The sequence below is a fragment of the Staurois parvus genome, unplaced genomic scaffold, assembly GCF_062004578.1.
Source record: "Staurois parvus isolate SC_StPar_1 unplaced genomic scaffold, SC_StPar_1.0 ptg000412l, whole genome shotgun sequence".
In the NCBI taxonomy this organism is placed as follows: domain Eukaryota; kingdom Metazoa; phylum Chordata; class Amphibia; order Anura; family Ranidae; genus Staurois; species Staurois parvus.
The window spans coordinates 805,275-822,501 of record NW_028318208.1 but is presented as its reverse complement, the minus strand read 5'-3'; the positions used below and the strand labels follow the sequence as shown (position 1 = coordinate 822,501).

The window sequence follows — 17,227 nt, the reverse complement described above, 5'->3', positions numbered from 1 at the left end:
ACTGACTTGTATGCCTTCTGTTAGGTTATCAGCATATCCGCATGTATGATCTCAACTCCAACAACCCAAACCCTGTTATCAACTATGACGGCGTCAGCAAGAACATCACATCGGTGGGTTTTCATGAGGATGGACGCTGGATGTATACAGGAGGAGAGGACTGCATGGCCAGGATCTGGGACCTGAGGTACCAAAATTTAAAAGTAGGGACCCTTTCACACGGGGTGGATTCTGTTCTGATCAACAGTGGACCTGCGAGCTGATCGGAGCAGAGCAGGCAGACACTGTATTTGCAGAGTGGAAACAGACAGTTTGCTCTGCACTCTTCACTGCTCATTTACACCCAGCTATCTCTGATCCACTCCGCCTAAACCGAAGAGGACTTAGTCCTCTCCCATTATTATTGTGGCCCTGATCGGACCTGGAGCTAAGTGGGTGTTAATGGACACAAAGTTTGCATGATCTCCTTCTGCTCCCATGGGTTTCCTCCGGGTACTCCAGTTATCTGCCACACTCCAAAGACATGTTGGTAGGTAATTAGTTCCTATCTAAATCGGCCCTAGTATATGGTATGTATGCATCTGAAAGAAGGATCTTAGATTGTAAGCTCCTTGAGTGATGTGAATGTAAAATATACATTATGTAAAGTGCTGCAAAAATTATCAGCACTATATAACCACCTGTGTTAATCAAACATACAAAGGCACTTTAAGCAATTACACTGATCAGCCGTAACATTATGACCACCCACCTAATATTGAGTTGGGTATGGACTTCACTAGACCCTTGAAGGTATGCTGAGGTATCTGGCACCAAGCTGTCAGTAGCAGATCCTTTAAGTCCTGAAAGTTGTGAAGTGGGGTCTCCACGAATCAGACATTTTTTTCCAGCATATCCCACAGATGCTCAATTGGATTTGAGAACTGGAATATTTGGAGGCCAAGGCAACACCTCATACTCGTTGTTGTATTCCTTAAACCATTCTTGAAGCATTTTTGTAGTGTGGCAGGGAACATTATCCTACTGAAAGAAGCCACTGCCATCATGGAATACCATTTCCATGAAGAGGTGTATTTAGTCAGCAACAATGATTAGGTAGGTGGTAAGTGTCACGTAACATCCACATGAATGGCAGGACCCAAGGTTTCCTAGCAGAACATTACCCAAAGAATCTGATGCTCACATGCCAGTTCTGATGCTCACATGCCCATTGTAGGCACTTTTGGCTGTGGACATGGGTCAGCATGGGTCTAGCCTTTACAGTTTGGCAAAATCTCTCAAATCCTTATGCTTGCCCGTTTTTTTTTTTCTGCTTTCAGCGCATCAACTTCAGGGACATTATTCACTTGCTGCTTAATATATCCCATCCAATTTTGAATGCCATTGCAACGAGATAATCCGTTTTATTCACTTTGCTTGTCTGTGGTCATAATTTATGGTCGATCGGTGTATATGATCCCAACTTTATGACAACAGTTTGGGGAAGGCCATTTTTCCCTTCAAGACTCTTCCAGCTCCAAAAAGAAATGGGGCAGAACTCAGTAAAGGATATAGCATGCAATATGTCCCCCCAGCAAAGTACACCCCTCCTCCCCACTTCCAATGTTGTGGACATGTGGCCTGCTTTGGTAGGAGAGAAGGGAGGTAGGGAGCCTGCTGAGCTATATGCTTGAATAAGGGTCTGGTATTGTTTTTTGGGAGCACCTCATTTCCCCCCCCCCCCCCCCCCTCAATATTAATTCTAGACATGAAGGGCCTGGTGTGGATTAGGGTAAGGGGGGCCTGCACATTGCCTTTTTTTTTTGTATTGTTGGCTTTTTTTTACAATCTGCCAGGGTGGATTTAATTTAAATGAAACTTATTTAAATCACGATTTAAATCACTAGTCAGTAAGGCTTGATTTAAATCCTAGTTTTCTACATAAAGACTGATTCTTGCTGGTATAACTTTAATATGCAAGTAGATGAAGATTTTTAGAATAACTTTTCATATTAGTTTTTTTATCCCCAGTTTAATAGGTTAATCATTCATATTTGGACAACTTTTTTGTTGTACTTAGGAAGGAGAAAAATAATCATTCCCTTAATAATAACAATTTAAATAGATTTATTCATCTGAAACAATAACATTCCAGCATATGTGATTTGCTTAAACATCCATGTTTGTTAACTAATTTGGCTAAACAAAATCTATATATTTTAAGAAACGTAGACTGTCAGCCCCTTCCTCCTCACACTTAGTTTCACTTTCTTCTTGTGCAGATCTATTCCACTCCAAACAATCAGAAAAATATTGTTTCTATTCTATTCACTGAACTTCTTGAACCTTAGCACTGAAGGGGTTGATTCTGTATTCATAGGTTTGTAGAAGTTAGGATTAAGGGCTTTTTCTTAACTCTGTTCATGTTATAACATTTTTGCTGTGAAGAAGAGGCATGTGATCTCCGCTGAGTCAAGTTCAGTTTTGAGAACTGCAAAAGTAAACCAACATCTGTGATAATATCTTGTAGGCAGAGAAACTGCCCAATAATCTTACAAAAACCTCTGGAAGAGCATGACATTGTGAATGGATTCATGGAATTTATTTACCAAAAAAATTAAACATATACAGCCTTATTCTTCATAATTAAAAAACTAATCTTTATTTCATGATGGAATAACCTTTGGATGGTAATATATTTTCCGCAAAAAGCATTTTATTTAAAAAAATCTGATTTAAATAAAAAAAATCCAATTTAAATTAAAAAAAATCCGATTTTTTTTGATTTAAAAAAAAAATCATTGATTTTTATCTACCCTGCAATCTGCTGTCAGTAGTGAATCCTAAAAACCAGCATCCCTGAGCTGAACTGTCACATTGAGCACTGGTAGGAATACCACTTCTAAATATTTCAGTTGCAGCCGGTCTGCAGTAAAATAACGTACAAAAAACACATTAAATTCTGCAAAGTGTAATAAAAAAAAAACTCATGCAGTATTTAACGTGCATTTTTTCCTGAATTACATGTTCTGGAGTGAAATACCACATGATGTTTTTTATTGCAAATACTCATGCGGTATTCGTGAATTGAGCTCACGGTTTGATGAGTTTGGTGTGGAAGAGCTTTTGCGGCCTTCAGAGAGCCCTGACATCAACCCTACTGAACACCTTTGGGATGAATGGGAATGATGATTGTTAGTTCTTCTCATCCAACATCAGTACTTGACTTCAAAATCTTGTGGAAAGCCTTCCCAGAAGTGTAGAAGCTTTTATTGCTGCATAAAAAAGGTGGAGTTCTTCCATAATAAGGGCTTAACTTTCCCAAATTCTGTACTAGACTTTGCCTTCTGAAGTCCACTCATTCACCATGTCTTTGTATGATGAGAGTACCTCAGCAGTCAATAAGGGTGCTTGCATTGTGCAGGGAACTGCAGATGGGTGGAGGTTAGCTATATGGACAATCCTGAAATTGGGGGTGTCAAACCCTTACCTAGAAAAATGAATCAGAGGCATACAAAGAGTAGGGTTTTAGTTATAGCAGGAATCTAATGGTTTCTGCTCTACGCCAGGACTTTCAGTAGTTGAAAATGGGTAAAAGGTTCACTTGGTAGCGGAAGGACATGGAGAAGAGGCTCCTGTAGTTAGGAAAGGAAATATGTCTCTAATTTTACCATCTCAGCCTCCTCTGAGATGCTCCATTATCTGACTTATTTCTGTGTATTTTCAGCCAGGTATTACTCAAAGAACTGCGCTTCTTACATGTCCTGTCATTGTATTGTGCAGGTCCCGCAACCTTCAGTGCCAGCGAATATTCCAGGTGAATGCTCCGATCAACTGCGTTTTTCTCCATCCCAATCAGGTACTTGAATCTTTGTTATACTTTTTCATACTTTTGTAATTTAGGCTTGAATGTTTTAAAGGGGTTTGAAGGATAAGATCACCTTTGGAACATGTTACATGTCCCCCCCCCCTTCCTGTATTCCTGTATTTAGGGAGGAACATGTAGCATGTTCCAGCTCCTGCCTCCTCATCCCCCTTCCCTGTGACAATGGGAGGGGGATCCCCCCTCTATTTAGGGAGGAACATGTAACATGTTCCAGCTCTTGCCTCCTCATCTCCCTTCCCTGTGACAATGGGAGGGGGTTCCCCCCTCTGTATTTAGAGAGGAATATGTAACATGTTCCAGCTCCTGCCTCCTCATCCCGCTTCCCTGTGACAATAGGAGGGGGATCCCCCCCCTCTATTTAGGGAGGAACATGTAACATGTTCCAGCTCCTGCCTCCTTATCCCCCTTCCCTGTGACAATGGGAGGGGGATCCCCCCCCCCTCGCTGTCAGAATTTAAAAATCGCACAGCTGTGCCCACATGGCCGCATCATTCATTCACAGAGTACTGTGAATAAATGAACTACAACTATTGTCATCCTCTGCGGCCAGTGGCTTGTAGTTCTCCATGAACTGTGAGGGCTCCGGTGAGTGCTCTAAGTAGTTAATTGATTCTTTCTGCCATTCAGTAACTGTCTGCTCATACGAGGTACAGGAAGACAGCTGTACTGAGTGTCTGCTGGAGCGTGGCATGAGATCCATGATCTGCTTATCACAGGTGCAATGCCTTACAGGCTGCAGAGTAAAATAAATGATAAATGCACAATTCTTTTACCTGCAAAAAAAATGTGCATTTATTATTTTTTTGTAAAAGGTGAACTTGTCCTTTAGAGATTGAAGGGGGTGGATAGTATTGGACTGGAAGGGGTATGTCTTTTAAAATTTAGTTGGGCCAATAAAGAAATTAAGTGCAAATATGTAAGTCTGTAATATATACTATATTAAGTCTTCCATAATATTCATAGGGCAGTTGAGGAGGGATTTTAGCTTCAAATTGGCAGATGTCTATGGGACTCTCCTGGGGTGTAGTGGCATTTGGCTCCAAGCATAATGCTAAACTGCAGGCAGTTGTTAAAGGTACAAATCAGTGCAGCTCTGTATTCATTAGTAAATTGGTATATAAATGGTTTTAAATGCAACTAATGTAGGGGCCTGAATTATGCTGGGTATCAGCCTCTTTCAATGCCTTATACAGCAGCAAACTGATAGAGGGAGGAGCACCACTGGGAGCCAATCCGGTGTGTTTTTTTATTTATTTAAATATTTATTAATTTTTCAGATAAACAAGTTCTACAAACATACTCATTAAAACCTTAGCATATTATCAAAACATTTATCGTTTCTTCTTCCCCCCCCCCACCTACCTATATACCACCCATTCCCCCCCATCCAATCCCTAACCCCTTCTGCTCTGCTTTTCCTGTTCATTTCTGGGGATCGTAATCCCTATAAAAGAAGAACAAAATATGTTTCCATTTTATTCTATGTTAATCCCCCATAACCTCTAAGGCTAGCCTTGACTTTTTGAATTCCTCCCATTTGTTCCATCTTGTATGGTGACTCTCCATCTTATCTTCATTCAAATGATAAAGTTCCTCCAATTTACATATTTGACAATTGTTGCATACCAATGTGTTGCAAAGAACATGTTGATTAGAGGAGTGAGCAGAGGGGTTACTTGCGGCTTCTCTTTTACTGACCAGTCAGCAGGCTGGGTGTGGAGAGAGGACACCAATATATTACATAAATGCAAGTGCTATCATCCACCTGGCTGTGCTGTGTGAATCCCAGGACTAGATGGATTAAAATACAATCCCTTAGCAGGTAAACCAGCTCTCATGAATCTATTTCACCTGTGTGTTTAGCTGCTTATCTGAAATTCAGCTTCAATTTAAAGTGGTAGTAAAGTTGTTTAACTTGTACCTGCAGGTACACCTATAATAATGCTTACCTGTAGGTACTGTAAATATTTCCTAAACATGCACCGTTCAGGAGATATTTACTTGTAAAGGAGCAGTGGTGCATGTGCTCTGAAGGAACGGCTTGCTCGTGCTGTTCCTTCAGAGCTGTGCTCCGTAAAAAGTGACTCCCGCGTACATGTTCAGGAGAGACGTCATCACGGGTCAGCCGCTGGACCCCGCAAACCCGGAAGAAGGACTGGGTGAAAATAGAAGCCCTGTGATCGGTGACAGCGCATCACTAGAGGGCTTAGTTTTAAGGGAAGTGTTACATAATGTACTAGTTTTTGATGCATACTAGCACACTATGCCATTGTTTTGCAGGGTTTTTTTTTTCTTTTTTAAATAAGGCAGCACAGTGGCTAAGTGGTTAGCACTTCCGCCTGGCAGTACTAGGGTCATTGGTTCGAATCCCAACCACGGCACCACCTGCCTGCAGTTTGCACGTTCTCCCTGTGCCTGCGTGGGTTTCCTCTGGGTACTCCGGTTTCCTTCCACACTCCAAAGCCATACTTGGAGGTTAATTGGCTCCTGTCTAAATTGGCACTAGTATGTGTATGTATTGGTGTATGTATGAATGTGAATTAGAGACTTTAGATTGTACACCCCTTGAGGGTTAGGGACTGATGGGAATGTACAATATATATGTAAAGCACTGCATAGATTGACGGCGCTATATAAGTACCTGAAATAAATACATAAATAGGTCGCAGTTTAGTACCATTTTAATAAACAACATATACTTTCTGGATGTTTGTAAATAAAACATCTCACTAATAAAAGAAGTTCAAACCATCATGCATTAAGACTGTGTTTACAATATGAATTGCACAGAAATGTTCCTATTTGATTCATATGTGATTCAGTGTGGTGCGGTTTGAGCCCGTTTATTTTGAATGGGCTCCAATCGCACTGCATCGCACCAAACGTACTGAGCGCCTTACTTTTGGAAACGCACTACATTCAAATTGCATGCTACATTTATACCATGCAATCCGTTGCAGGTATATGCTCTGCGTTTGCGACTTGTGATTAGGGTGTCGTTTAACTTAACATTAATATCTGCTGGAGATCGTAACTGCACTGTGTTTTGAACGCGGTGTGGGAAATGCTCATAGATCGCAGGTTTCCCACACCATATTCTAGTGTGAACCTAGCCTAAAGGGAAACCATAACTGTTTTTCAGATTTGAATGTGAATGTGATCAGTAGAACCTGATCCTATTACATTCTACACACTAATGACACAATTTAACAAGAGTCTTTCACCTTTCTCATTCAGGGCAAAGTAACTGTGACAGTGTAAAGAGTTCCTTCACTCTCTGATACTGATTTTGCTAGTTCTTGCCTACTGTTCCCGAGCACATTTGTTCCGCCACACCTAGGTGCGTTGAGTATTTTCTTTTCTTTTTTTTTTAAATACAAACAACTTTTATTGCCAAGACAATGAAAAAAAATGGAACATACTTACCCTAGGTTCACATCTGTGCGGGTGGTGCCGCTGCGGATCCACACGAAAATCCGTGCAGCCACACCACCCGCAAAGAGTAATGCGGACCCACGGGCAGGTGCCTTCAGTTTTAATGGGACGCCACCCGCACTGGGAAACGCAAACGTACTGGGAACTGAGGTTCCCGTGCGGTCTGCGTTTTCGAAAGAAGTGCAGGGACTTCTTCCCTGCATGTCACGGGAGTCCATTCAAATGAATGGGCTCTCGTTCCCGTGCAAAACGCTGCCCGCACAGCTGCATAGATGTGAACTGGGGATTACAGAATCTCCAATAATATTACTGCATCATCAGGATTATACATAAATAGATCAATGTGGATACGCTGATCCCGTAATAGACAGAAATGCAGAGCTAGTAATCAATCAAAACAGAGAACACAAGGATCCTGGCGTCTGGGCCTTGACGCCGAGCGGCCGCACATTTGTGTGCAATTAAGAAAAACATATGTGCTGAGAGCTCGCGCCCTGCGCGCTCCCAGCACACGTCTGGTACTCACGGAAAGGTTCCAATCTCCTCTTTCGATCGGCACCATTCCTGATCATGTGACCACCGTGACGGCGAATCACGGCGGTCACATGACCCGAAAACCCCGCCACGCCTCCCCACTTCTGAAAGCCTAAAGGGCCGGGAGGTAGTGGTAGTAAAGTGGTAGTAAAGCCTGTTTGTGTACTTGTAGGTATTGTAAATATCTCCTAAACATGCACCGTTTAGGAGATAATCAAGTTTTATTGCAGCCAATGCATGTGCTCTGAAGGAATGGCATACCCGTGCTGTTCCTTCAGAGCTGCGTGCCGATGACATCACTCCCGCGTGCAGGAGTGACGGCACAGCCATTCAAGCCGTCGGAGAAGGACTGGACGAAGATGGAAGCCCTGTCAGCGGTGACGGCGCAATGCTGGAGGGCTTCGGTAATTTTCACATAATGTTCTAGTATTAGCAATTATGACATTAAACCAAAAACACACTGACTGGGTGCTCCAGATATTTGTTGTATACACACTCTGTGCAGTCAAGGGTGGAGAACAGGCTTGAATGCTGCTTTGTTCCACAGGCCCAGTGGTCACTCTGACACTGCCTATATTTATTCAATCACCTGGAACTGTTCCTTCTTCTGGCTGCTGATATCTATCCTTATGTTGGAGTGGTAGCACAGCACCCCACATACACTGTTTAGTTTATACTATGACATTGCCTTGCATGGGAAATTTTCTTTTTAACCATTTCAATACCGGGCAATTTTACACCTTCCTGCCCAGGCCATTTTTCAGGTTTCAGCGCTCTCACACTTTGAATGACAATTGCGCGGTCATACAACATTGTACCCAAACTAAAATTTTATCATTTTCTTCACACAACTAGAGCTTTCTTTTGGTGGTATTTAATCACCGCCGGGGTTTTTATTTTTTGCTAAATTAACAAAAAAAGACCAAAAAGTTTGAAAAAAAAACACGTTTTTCTTTGTTTCTGTTATAAAAGTTTACAAATAAATAATTGTTCTTCATAAATTTAGGCCGAGATGTATTCTGCTACATGTCTTTGGTGAAAATAACCCAAATTAGGATGTATTATTTAGTTTGTAGGAAAGTTATAGAGTTCACAAACTATGGTATAGATCTGAATATTGATCAATCCTGAAGTACTGACAGCCAATCTAATTTCTTGAGGTCCAAGAATGTCAGTACAGTACAGATATCCCCAAATGACCCTTTTTGCAGAGTAGACAGTCCAACGTACTTCATAAGAGGCATGGCGAGTTTTTTGAAGCTGTATTTTTTTTGTCATAATTTTTCAGAAAATGAAAAAATTATTTTCATAATTTTTTTTTTTTACATACTGTCACCAGTGCAGTACAGCATCATCATATAACTGGCATGGCGGTGAACAGGGACACTGACTGGTGACAGTATGAAAAAAAAAAAATTTTTTTTTTTTTTAATTTTTTATTACATTTTTTTTTTTTAAGATTTACTTTGCTATAAGCAAGCATTTACCTGAATGACCGATTCATTCAGGTTTTTTTTTTTTTTTTTTTTTTGTGTTTGGCTGTGATTTGGCCACAGCTAATCACATGACATGTGCATGTGACCTGCTGTGACCATTCACAGCTAGACACTAGTATACAATGGATGGCATGAATGAAGCCATCCATTGTATACAACTGTCATGTGACCTGCTGTGATTGGTCACAGCAGGTCACATGATACCGGCAACAGGGGCCGGTACTCAGATCTGTCATCGGCCGTGTCTGAGGTACACGGCCGGTGATAGAGCGCGCCGCTGCGCAGCTCTGCAACCGCGCAAACTGCGCATGTGTGGGAGGACGCCAAATGGCGTACACCCCGGAAAGCTAATGCATTTTTGCGGCCTCCAAATGGCTATAGGCCGGGCGGCTAATGGTTAATAATCAAGTTTACTACCGCTTTAAGAATTTCCCTAAAAATTTCAATCTTAATATATATCCCTGGAGTAAATATCTATTAACCTGTTATTAAAATGGTAGTAAAGTCTTTTTTTTTTTTCTCTTGTACCTACAGGTAAGCCCATGATAAGGCTTACCTGTAGGTACAGTAAATATCTCTAAACTTGCACTGTTTAGGAGATATTTACTTTAGCAGCCCTGGTGATGTGATGGGTGCATTCCCAGTGCGCTCTCAGTGGACGGTGTGCTGTCCATTGAGAAAGCTGTGCTGTGGCCAAAGGAGTGACATCATCGCGGCTTAGTCAGTCAAACGGTTGCAGCCCGCGAACACGGAATGAAGACCGGGTGAAGCTGGAAACCCCCGAGGAGCCAAGACAGTGCTGCACTGGAGGGTTTCGTTTTCAGGTAAGTCTTTCATAATGTGCTAGTATGCATCATTAAAGCGGATTTCCACTCACCCTGTCAAAAAATAAAAGTCAGCAGCTACAAAATCTGTAGCTGCCGACTTTTAAAAAACAGCCACTTACCTGTCCCTCTGTGTGTCCCCAGCAGCCAGTTTCAACGGCCGTCCTGTATTCCAGGAGGCCGGCATCTTCAGTGTGGGCACCCGGCTGTGATAGCTTGCGGCTTCACAGCCGGGTACCCACTGCGCATGCGCGAGTAGCGCTGCACTTCATGAATGGTCCTGTAGTCTTCTGGGACCTGTCACGTGTCCCAAAAGACTACAGGGGGGAGGGGAGGACACCTTCCGTTTCTGATCTAGATCAGGGTTAGGCAACCTGAGAGCCACAGGACTACAAGTTCCATCATACCTCTGCAAGTCATAGCTGTAATTGTCAGTTTTGTAATCTTTGCAATGCCTCATGGGAAATGTAGTTCCACAACAGCTAGAGAGTCACTGGTTGCCTACCCCTGGCCTAGATGATCGGACCGGAAGTGGGAGCGGGTACCTGTCAAATTCGGGTACCTGCTCCTCCCCCCTGCCCCTCAAAGGTGCCAATCCTTAATGGGGAGCGGGGGAGCAGTCCTTTAGCGGAACTTCCCCTTTTGGGTGGAGCTCCATTTTAAGAAAACCTGTCACTTTGCTATAGAAAAATATTTGCTCGTCTGTCTGTCTGGCAGGGGGGAGGGGAGGACACCTTCCGTTTCTGATCGCCTAGATCAGGGTTAGGCAACCTGAGAGCCACAGGACTACAAGTTCCATCATACCTCTGCAAGTCATAACTGTAACTGTCAGTTTTGTAATCTTTGCAATGCCTCATGGGAAATGTAGTTCCACAACAGCTAGAGAGTCACTGGTTGCCTACCCCTGGCCTAGATGATCAGACCGGAAGTGGGAGCGGGTACCTGTCAAATTCGGGTACCCGCTCCCCCCCCCGCCCCTCAAAGATGCCAATCCTTAATGGGGAGCGGGGGAGCAGTCCTTAAAGCGGAACTTCCCCTTTTGGGTGGAGCTCCGCTTTAAGACAGCACTATTAGTAGCAGTCACTGCAAAAAGGAATTGCTGTTATGGAAAAAAATATGAACAATTCTGAGCTGAATCAAAGGGACTAAAACCAACTTGGATTATCAAACAAGCTAGAAGTAGGTGTGTTTTTTTTGTTTTGTTTTGTTTTTTTTGTGACGTTTGCTTTAACATTATGATTTAATGACACTTTAAATCACCACTTTAGGTTTTTACAATTTCCTTAACCCCCTCCCACCCAGTTCTGGTGTCCCTTTAACAGAGTCTTTATGCCAGGGGACGGGAAGGACTGCCTGATCGTGTGACCACTGTGATTGGCTGTCACAGTGGTCACGTGAGGGCGGACCAGTCCCACAGGCTCCCGATCATTACTAGAGGCCAGGCGCTGTCTATGACTGTGCTGGGAGTTTGCATTGAGCACGCTCTCAGCACAAAAACCTCAGCCGCCAATGGACACTTTAAAGTCCACTCTCTTAGCCACTACTCATATGCTACATGTGAGCAGCAAGAGGTTAATAAAATAATTCTGAGCTGAAAGCAAAAATAAAAAACTTTTATAAAAACAAAGTTGTAATGTGTTTTTAGTGGCCCAGTATGCCGAGGGTAGAAGTTCTATGCACACAATGCTTTTTGGAGTCTGGATAAAAGTGTACTTTAGACGTGAACAGGTCAGCTGCCTGCGGCTGGGAGTTACACACTAGATAAGCCTGAAGACACAATGATACCTTGTTATGTGGGAGACTTCATAGTGTACAATGCCTCTTTGTATATGAACAGAAGAGGAGTGTATTACCTCCAGGCGGCTTCCCGGAAAGCCAACTCCTTGTGCTTTTTGTGCTGAAGTCTTGGGATCAGCCAGTTCATAGAGAAATGATACCACCATTATTATGTAGCATGCTGTATATATCTTGTGTTCAGTAGAGAATAGAGGTGTATGTTGTATTACACTCTAGGGAAAATTGTACAAGGCACCGTGTTCGAGGAAAAAAATGCAGTACCCTTTTTTTCTTTTTTTTTTACGTATATTGATCCTTAACCACTTCCAGTCCGGACACTTTTACCCCCTTCCTGACCAGGGCAATTTTCAGCTTTTAGCGCTATCACACTTTGAATGACAATTGCGCGGTCATGCAACACTGTACCCAAATGAATTTTTTACCATTTTTTTGAGACAGATAAAGCTTTATTTTGGTGGTATTTATTCACCGCTGGGATTTTTATTTTGTTTGCTATGTAAATGAAAATGTCCAAAAATTTTGAAAAAAAGTGTTTTTTTTATAAAATTTTGCAAATAAATAATATTTCATCATAAATCTTGGCCAAAATTTATTCCGTTATCTTTTTAGTAAAAAAAAAAAAATCCAAATTAGTTTATAACCAAAAAGTATAATTTTTAAACATTTTTTTTTTACATTTTTATTTTATTTTTTTATATTATTTTTTATTTAAATTTTTTTTTTTACATACTGTCACCCTAGCAGTACAGTGTCACCATGGTGACACTGTACTACTTGTGGGGAGTGATGAAGATTTTTTTTTTTTTTTTTTTTACACTGATTGCTTTTACACCCATATAGGATGTAAAAGCAATAATTTCTCTTTCTCACTGTCTGCATTCTTGCACTCATTGAGAAGTACTGAGTGAGCTGTGATTGGTTACAGCTTGTCACATGGTACAAGGCTGTTGTGAATAGCCTTGTACCATGTGACCTCTGTGATCATTCACAGATTTCACACGTAGTAAGCAATGATGTCACAAGTGACATCTTGCTTACTACTTTGCATGTGATCACTGATTGGCCAATCAGTGATCACATGATCTGGACCTCGTACAGAGGTCCCGTCCGACGATCTGTGTTTCACTGTGTCCGGAGGACACAGCGGGCACCGGATCGCGGTGCTGCGCGCTCCCAAGGAGCGCACACAAGCAGGGTGTGGGGAGGCCGTTTATAAACGTATATGCAACGGCCGGTCGGGAAGTGCTTAAAGAGATACTAAAGGTTTGTTTGTTTTTTTTATTTAAATAAACATTTTATACTTCTTATAAACATCTTATACAGAGCAGCCCCCGGGTCCCCCACAATTCTCCTGGTTCCTCCCCCTTGACCAGTGCCGCTTGCTATGGGGGCACTGGTGTGTGCTTGCTCCTGAGCCACGCCATAAGAAACATAGAGCCACGGCTCGTCCCCGCCCCCTGCTCTCTTGTCACTGACTGTGATTGACAGCAGTGGGAGCCTATGGCTCCAGCTGCTGTGTCTCAGCCAATGAGGAGAGGGAGACTCGAGGCTCCTCTGCACATAGCTGGATCAAGAGGGGGCTCAGGTAAGTATTAGAAGGGGCTGTGGGGGAGCAGCACACAGGAGGTTTTTTACTTTCATGCATAGAATGCCTTCAGTCTTTAGAACCACTTTAATGAGTCATTTTAAAGTGTAACTCCAGGTATTTTTTGTAATAGAATGGGGAAGGGTTAGAACTTCTGTCAGGATTTTGCGCTGTCTAAGACCTAGTTGGAGTTTTTTTTTTTCTCACTTCCAGTAATGGAGGCATTATTGTCACCAAAACAGGAAGTCAGATGAAAACTCTGCAATGGGGAAACAGCGATAAAAAACTGGCAGTGGTTCTAGCTTTCCCTAGTCTACTAAAAAAATGTTTTTAATTTCATCTGTGTTGCTGTTGGAGGTTTTTCCTAATTTCTATCCTGGTGATAGAGTGGTCACCAGAACAGGAAGTGAGGGGAACCTCTCGAACAGAGCTCCACACAGCAGTAAAAAGCCTATAGATGGATTGAAATTCTGCTGGTTCAACAGGGACCGGCTGGATTTCAATCCATCTATGACTGCTCCCACTCAACAGAAGTTGATCTAACTATCGACTTTTATTGAACGGGAAAGTTAGAATATTTTCATTCGATCAGTGGCTGCAGCGCTGATCAGTGTTTTCTGATAGTGGAGGAATCACGGCTGTCAGGATACAGTAGCACAGCAGGGAGGATTTCTCCACCCTCCTCACTTGTGTGGATGGGGGAACTTGTCATTTTTTTTTTTCTTTTGATCAGCTGGCTGATTGAAAAAAAAAAAAACAATCCATCTACAGCCGGCCTTAATCCCGGAGTGTCTTTTTGGGAGTAGCTGAAGCAAGACACAAGAGTTTCATAGGACTCCAGATTTCAGAGCTCTCAGAGCACTCTTGCAACCATATCGTGGTTGGTGTTGCCACCTTCTGTGCACCTCTCTGATTCTGGTTTCATTAAAGCGGGACTTCAATCAAAAAGTGATGTACTGTTCACCCCCCTCAGCCTATAACTGAGTGGCAGGTTTCTTTATTTTAAAAGGGGAAGGAGAGTCTTTTTTTTTTTTTCTTCTTCTTTTAAGTCTTTACCCACGGATGACGTTGCCTCATCCCACCCCGCCTTCCCTGTCTGCAGCCTCCTGGGATATATCACATGTTCCAGGAGGCTGCGGAACTAGTCTCTTTGTGCCTTGCGATCTGGCATGCGCAGTGGGCTGCTGGCTGTTATTCATCAGGAAGTCAAAACTGGCTCCCAAATCCAAGATAGCTACACAGGGGAGCCAGCAGCAGTGTGAAGACAGCGCTGGACTCCATGGGTTGGTAAGTAACTGTGTTTAAAAGTTACCAGCTATAGAATTTGTAGCTGATAACTTTTATTTTTTTAAATACTGGGTGAAGTTCCTCCTTAGGTTTTTTGCTCATCCAGAATTCCCTGCAGCCATTAAGGGTGCTGTTAGTGAACATGGAGTCCTTAGTAACAAAGTGAAAACAGGATCTAATGGAAAAAGATTTTCTGTCCAACAGAAGTCTGCTCTTGGAGTTATTAAAAATACTTGAGAGGTTCGCTTTCAGATTATTATTATTATTATTATATTATTATACAGTATTTATAAAGCGCCAATAGTTTGCTCAGCGCTGTACATTACAAAGGGGGACAGAACATGTGACAGAACAATACCAATACAATGCAAAACATGAGGGGATCGAGGGCCCTGCTCTTTGTAGCTTACAATCTAGGAGGGAGGGGATGGTGGTACAGGAGGAGATGGGTGTGGGGGATGGAGTGGTAGGAAGAGTGGAGGAGGTCGGCAAGTTAGCAGGGGGTGGGGTAGGCTTCCCTGAAGAGATGGGTTTTCAGGGTGCGCCTAAAGGAGAGGAGAGTAGGTGATAATCTGATGGGTTGGGGCAGGGAGTTCCAGAGGATGGGTGACACCCTGGAGAAGTCCTGGAGGCGGGCATAGGAGGAGGAGACCAGGGAACTAGAGAGAAGGAGGTCTTGTGAGGAGCGGAGTGTGCGTGCTGGGTGGTACTTGGATATTAGGTCAGTGATGTAGTACGGGGCAGTATGGTGGACAGCTTTGTACGTCAGTGTTAGGATTTTGAATTTGATCCGTTGCGCAATCGGAAGCCAGTGGAGGGATTGGCAGAGGGGGGTGGCGGAGATGGAGCGGTTGGTGAGGTGGATGAGTCTGGCAGCTGTATTCAGGATCGACTGAAGCGGGGATAGCCAGCGGCGAGGCAGGCCAGTGAGGAAGGAGTTGCAGTAATCGAGTCGTGATATGATGAGGGAGTGGATGAGCTGTTCAGATGACTATAGTCATAAATTGTCAAAATGATAGATTCCCTATATTTTTTGTAAATATTATTTTATCTTTCAATATTTTTTGAAAAATTGGTATACAGAGAAATAGAAACATTGTCCACCTACATGGTGAGATGGGCTTTATAAACATATTCATAAAATATATAGGCACGGGAAAAAACATTAGTCGATGATATTGTATGTAAATGTTATTTTATGAATATTAGCTCTTTTAGCTCTCACTGTTTATTCATACCCTTTAAGTAGTTGTATACTTTTTTTATTTGCTGTCTCTCTTCAGGCTGAACTCATCGTTGGAGATCAGAGCGGTGCCATCCACATCTGGGACTTAAAAACAGACCAGAACGAGCAGCTAATACCTGAGGCCGAGGCAGCTGTCAACGCTGTCCATATCGACCCCGATGCCAGTTACATGGCTGCCGTCAACGGCTCAGTGAGTCTAAGCTAGGGACACATTTAATAGAAGCTATCATTAAAGTATATCTATAGACTATGAAAATATCCTAGGATTATTATTCATTGCTATTTATTTTTATCATTTTACTTTTGGGTTTGTGAGCGCTGCACTTGTTATATATCTATATCTGTTGTGCTGAGCAGGGGCAGACTGACCATTTAGAAACTCGGGCACTGCCCGAGGGCCCGGAGTCAGTGAGGGGCCCCATGAGATGCCCCTGGTACCTTTTTCATAGGCTTTTTTGAGTTTGGGCAAGGACACAGGGGCCCCATGATCCCCTATTGCCCGGGAGCCCCATGAGTTGTCAGTCTGCCCCTGGTACATACACACACATGCATACACACACATGCTGTTAAGTGCTCTCTCCTCTTCCCTGAAGTGGTTGTCAGTCCACCCCTGGTGCTGAGTATCTAGGCATAGTGTCAGCAGCTAATATATGCATAGATTCACCTGATATAATCATAGATCTTCTCTCCCTGGTGCCGGCATCTTTAGTGTGGGCACCCGGCTGTGACAGCTTGCGGCTTCACAGCAGGGTGCCCACTGCGCATGCGCGAGAAGCGCTGCGCTTTGTGAATGGCCCCGTAGTCTTCTGGGACCTGTCACATGTCCCTGAAGACTACGGGGTAGGAGGGGGGAGGACAACTTCCGCTTCCGATCGCCTAGGCCAGGGGTAGGCAACCTGAGTTCCATCATGCCTCTGCAAGTCATAGCTGTAACTGTCAGTTTTGTAATCTTTGCAATGCCTCATGGGAAATGTAGTTCCACAACAACTAGAGAGCTGCAGGTTGCCTAACCCTGGCCTAGGCGATCACACCGGAAGTGGGAGCTGGTGCCTGTCAAATTCAGGCACACGGTGGCCCCGCTCCTTAACAACCAGCAATTGCTTTTTTTTTATTTATTTTTGCCGGCTTTATTTTTTTGTTTACATTTCAGCTGTCAAC

General features: G+C 43.1%; 1 protein-coding gene across 2 annotated transcripts in view; it reads left to right on the top strand.

Annotated features, from left to right (window-relative positions):
* MLST8 (MTOR associated protein MLST8) overlaps window positions 1–17,227 on the top strand; it is a 48,513-nt gene that overhangs the window by 11,942 nt on the left and 19,344 nt on the right. For both annotated transcript variants that reach the window (XM_089686791.1, XM_089686792.1), the window contains exons 4-6: window positions 25–187; window positions 3,763–3,838; window positions 16,107–16,259. In XM_089686791.1, the coding sequence (XP_089542917.1) occupies window positions 25–187; window positions 3,763–3,838; window positions 16,107–16,259 (392 nt within the window). The remainder of the gene's footprint in view (window positions 1–24; window positions 188–3,762; window positions 3,839–16,106; window positions 16,260–17,227) is intronic.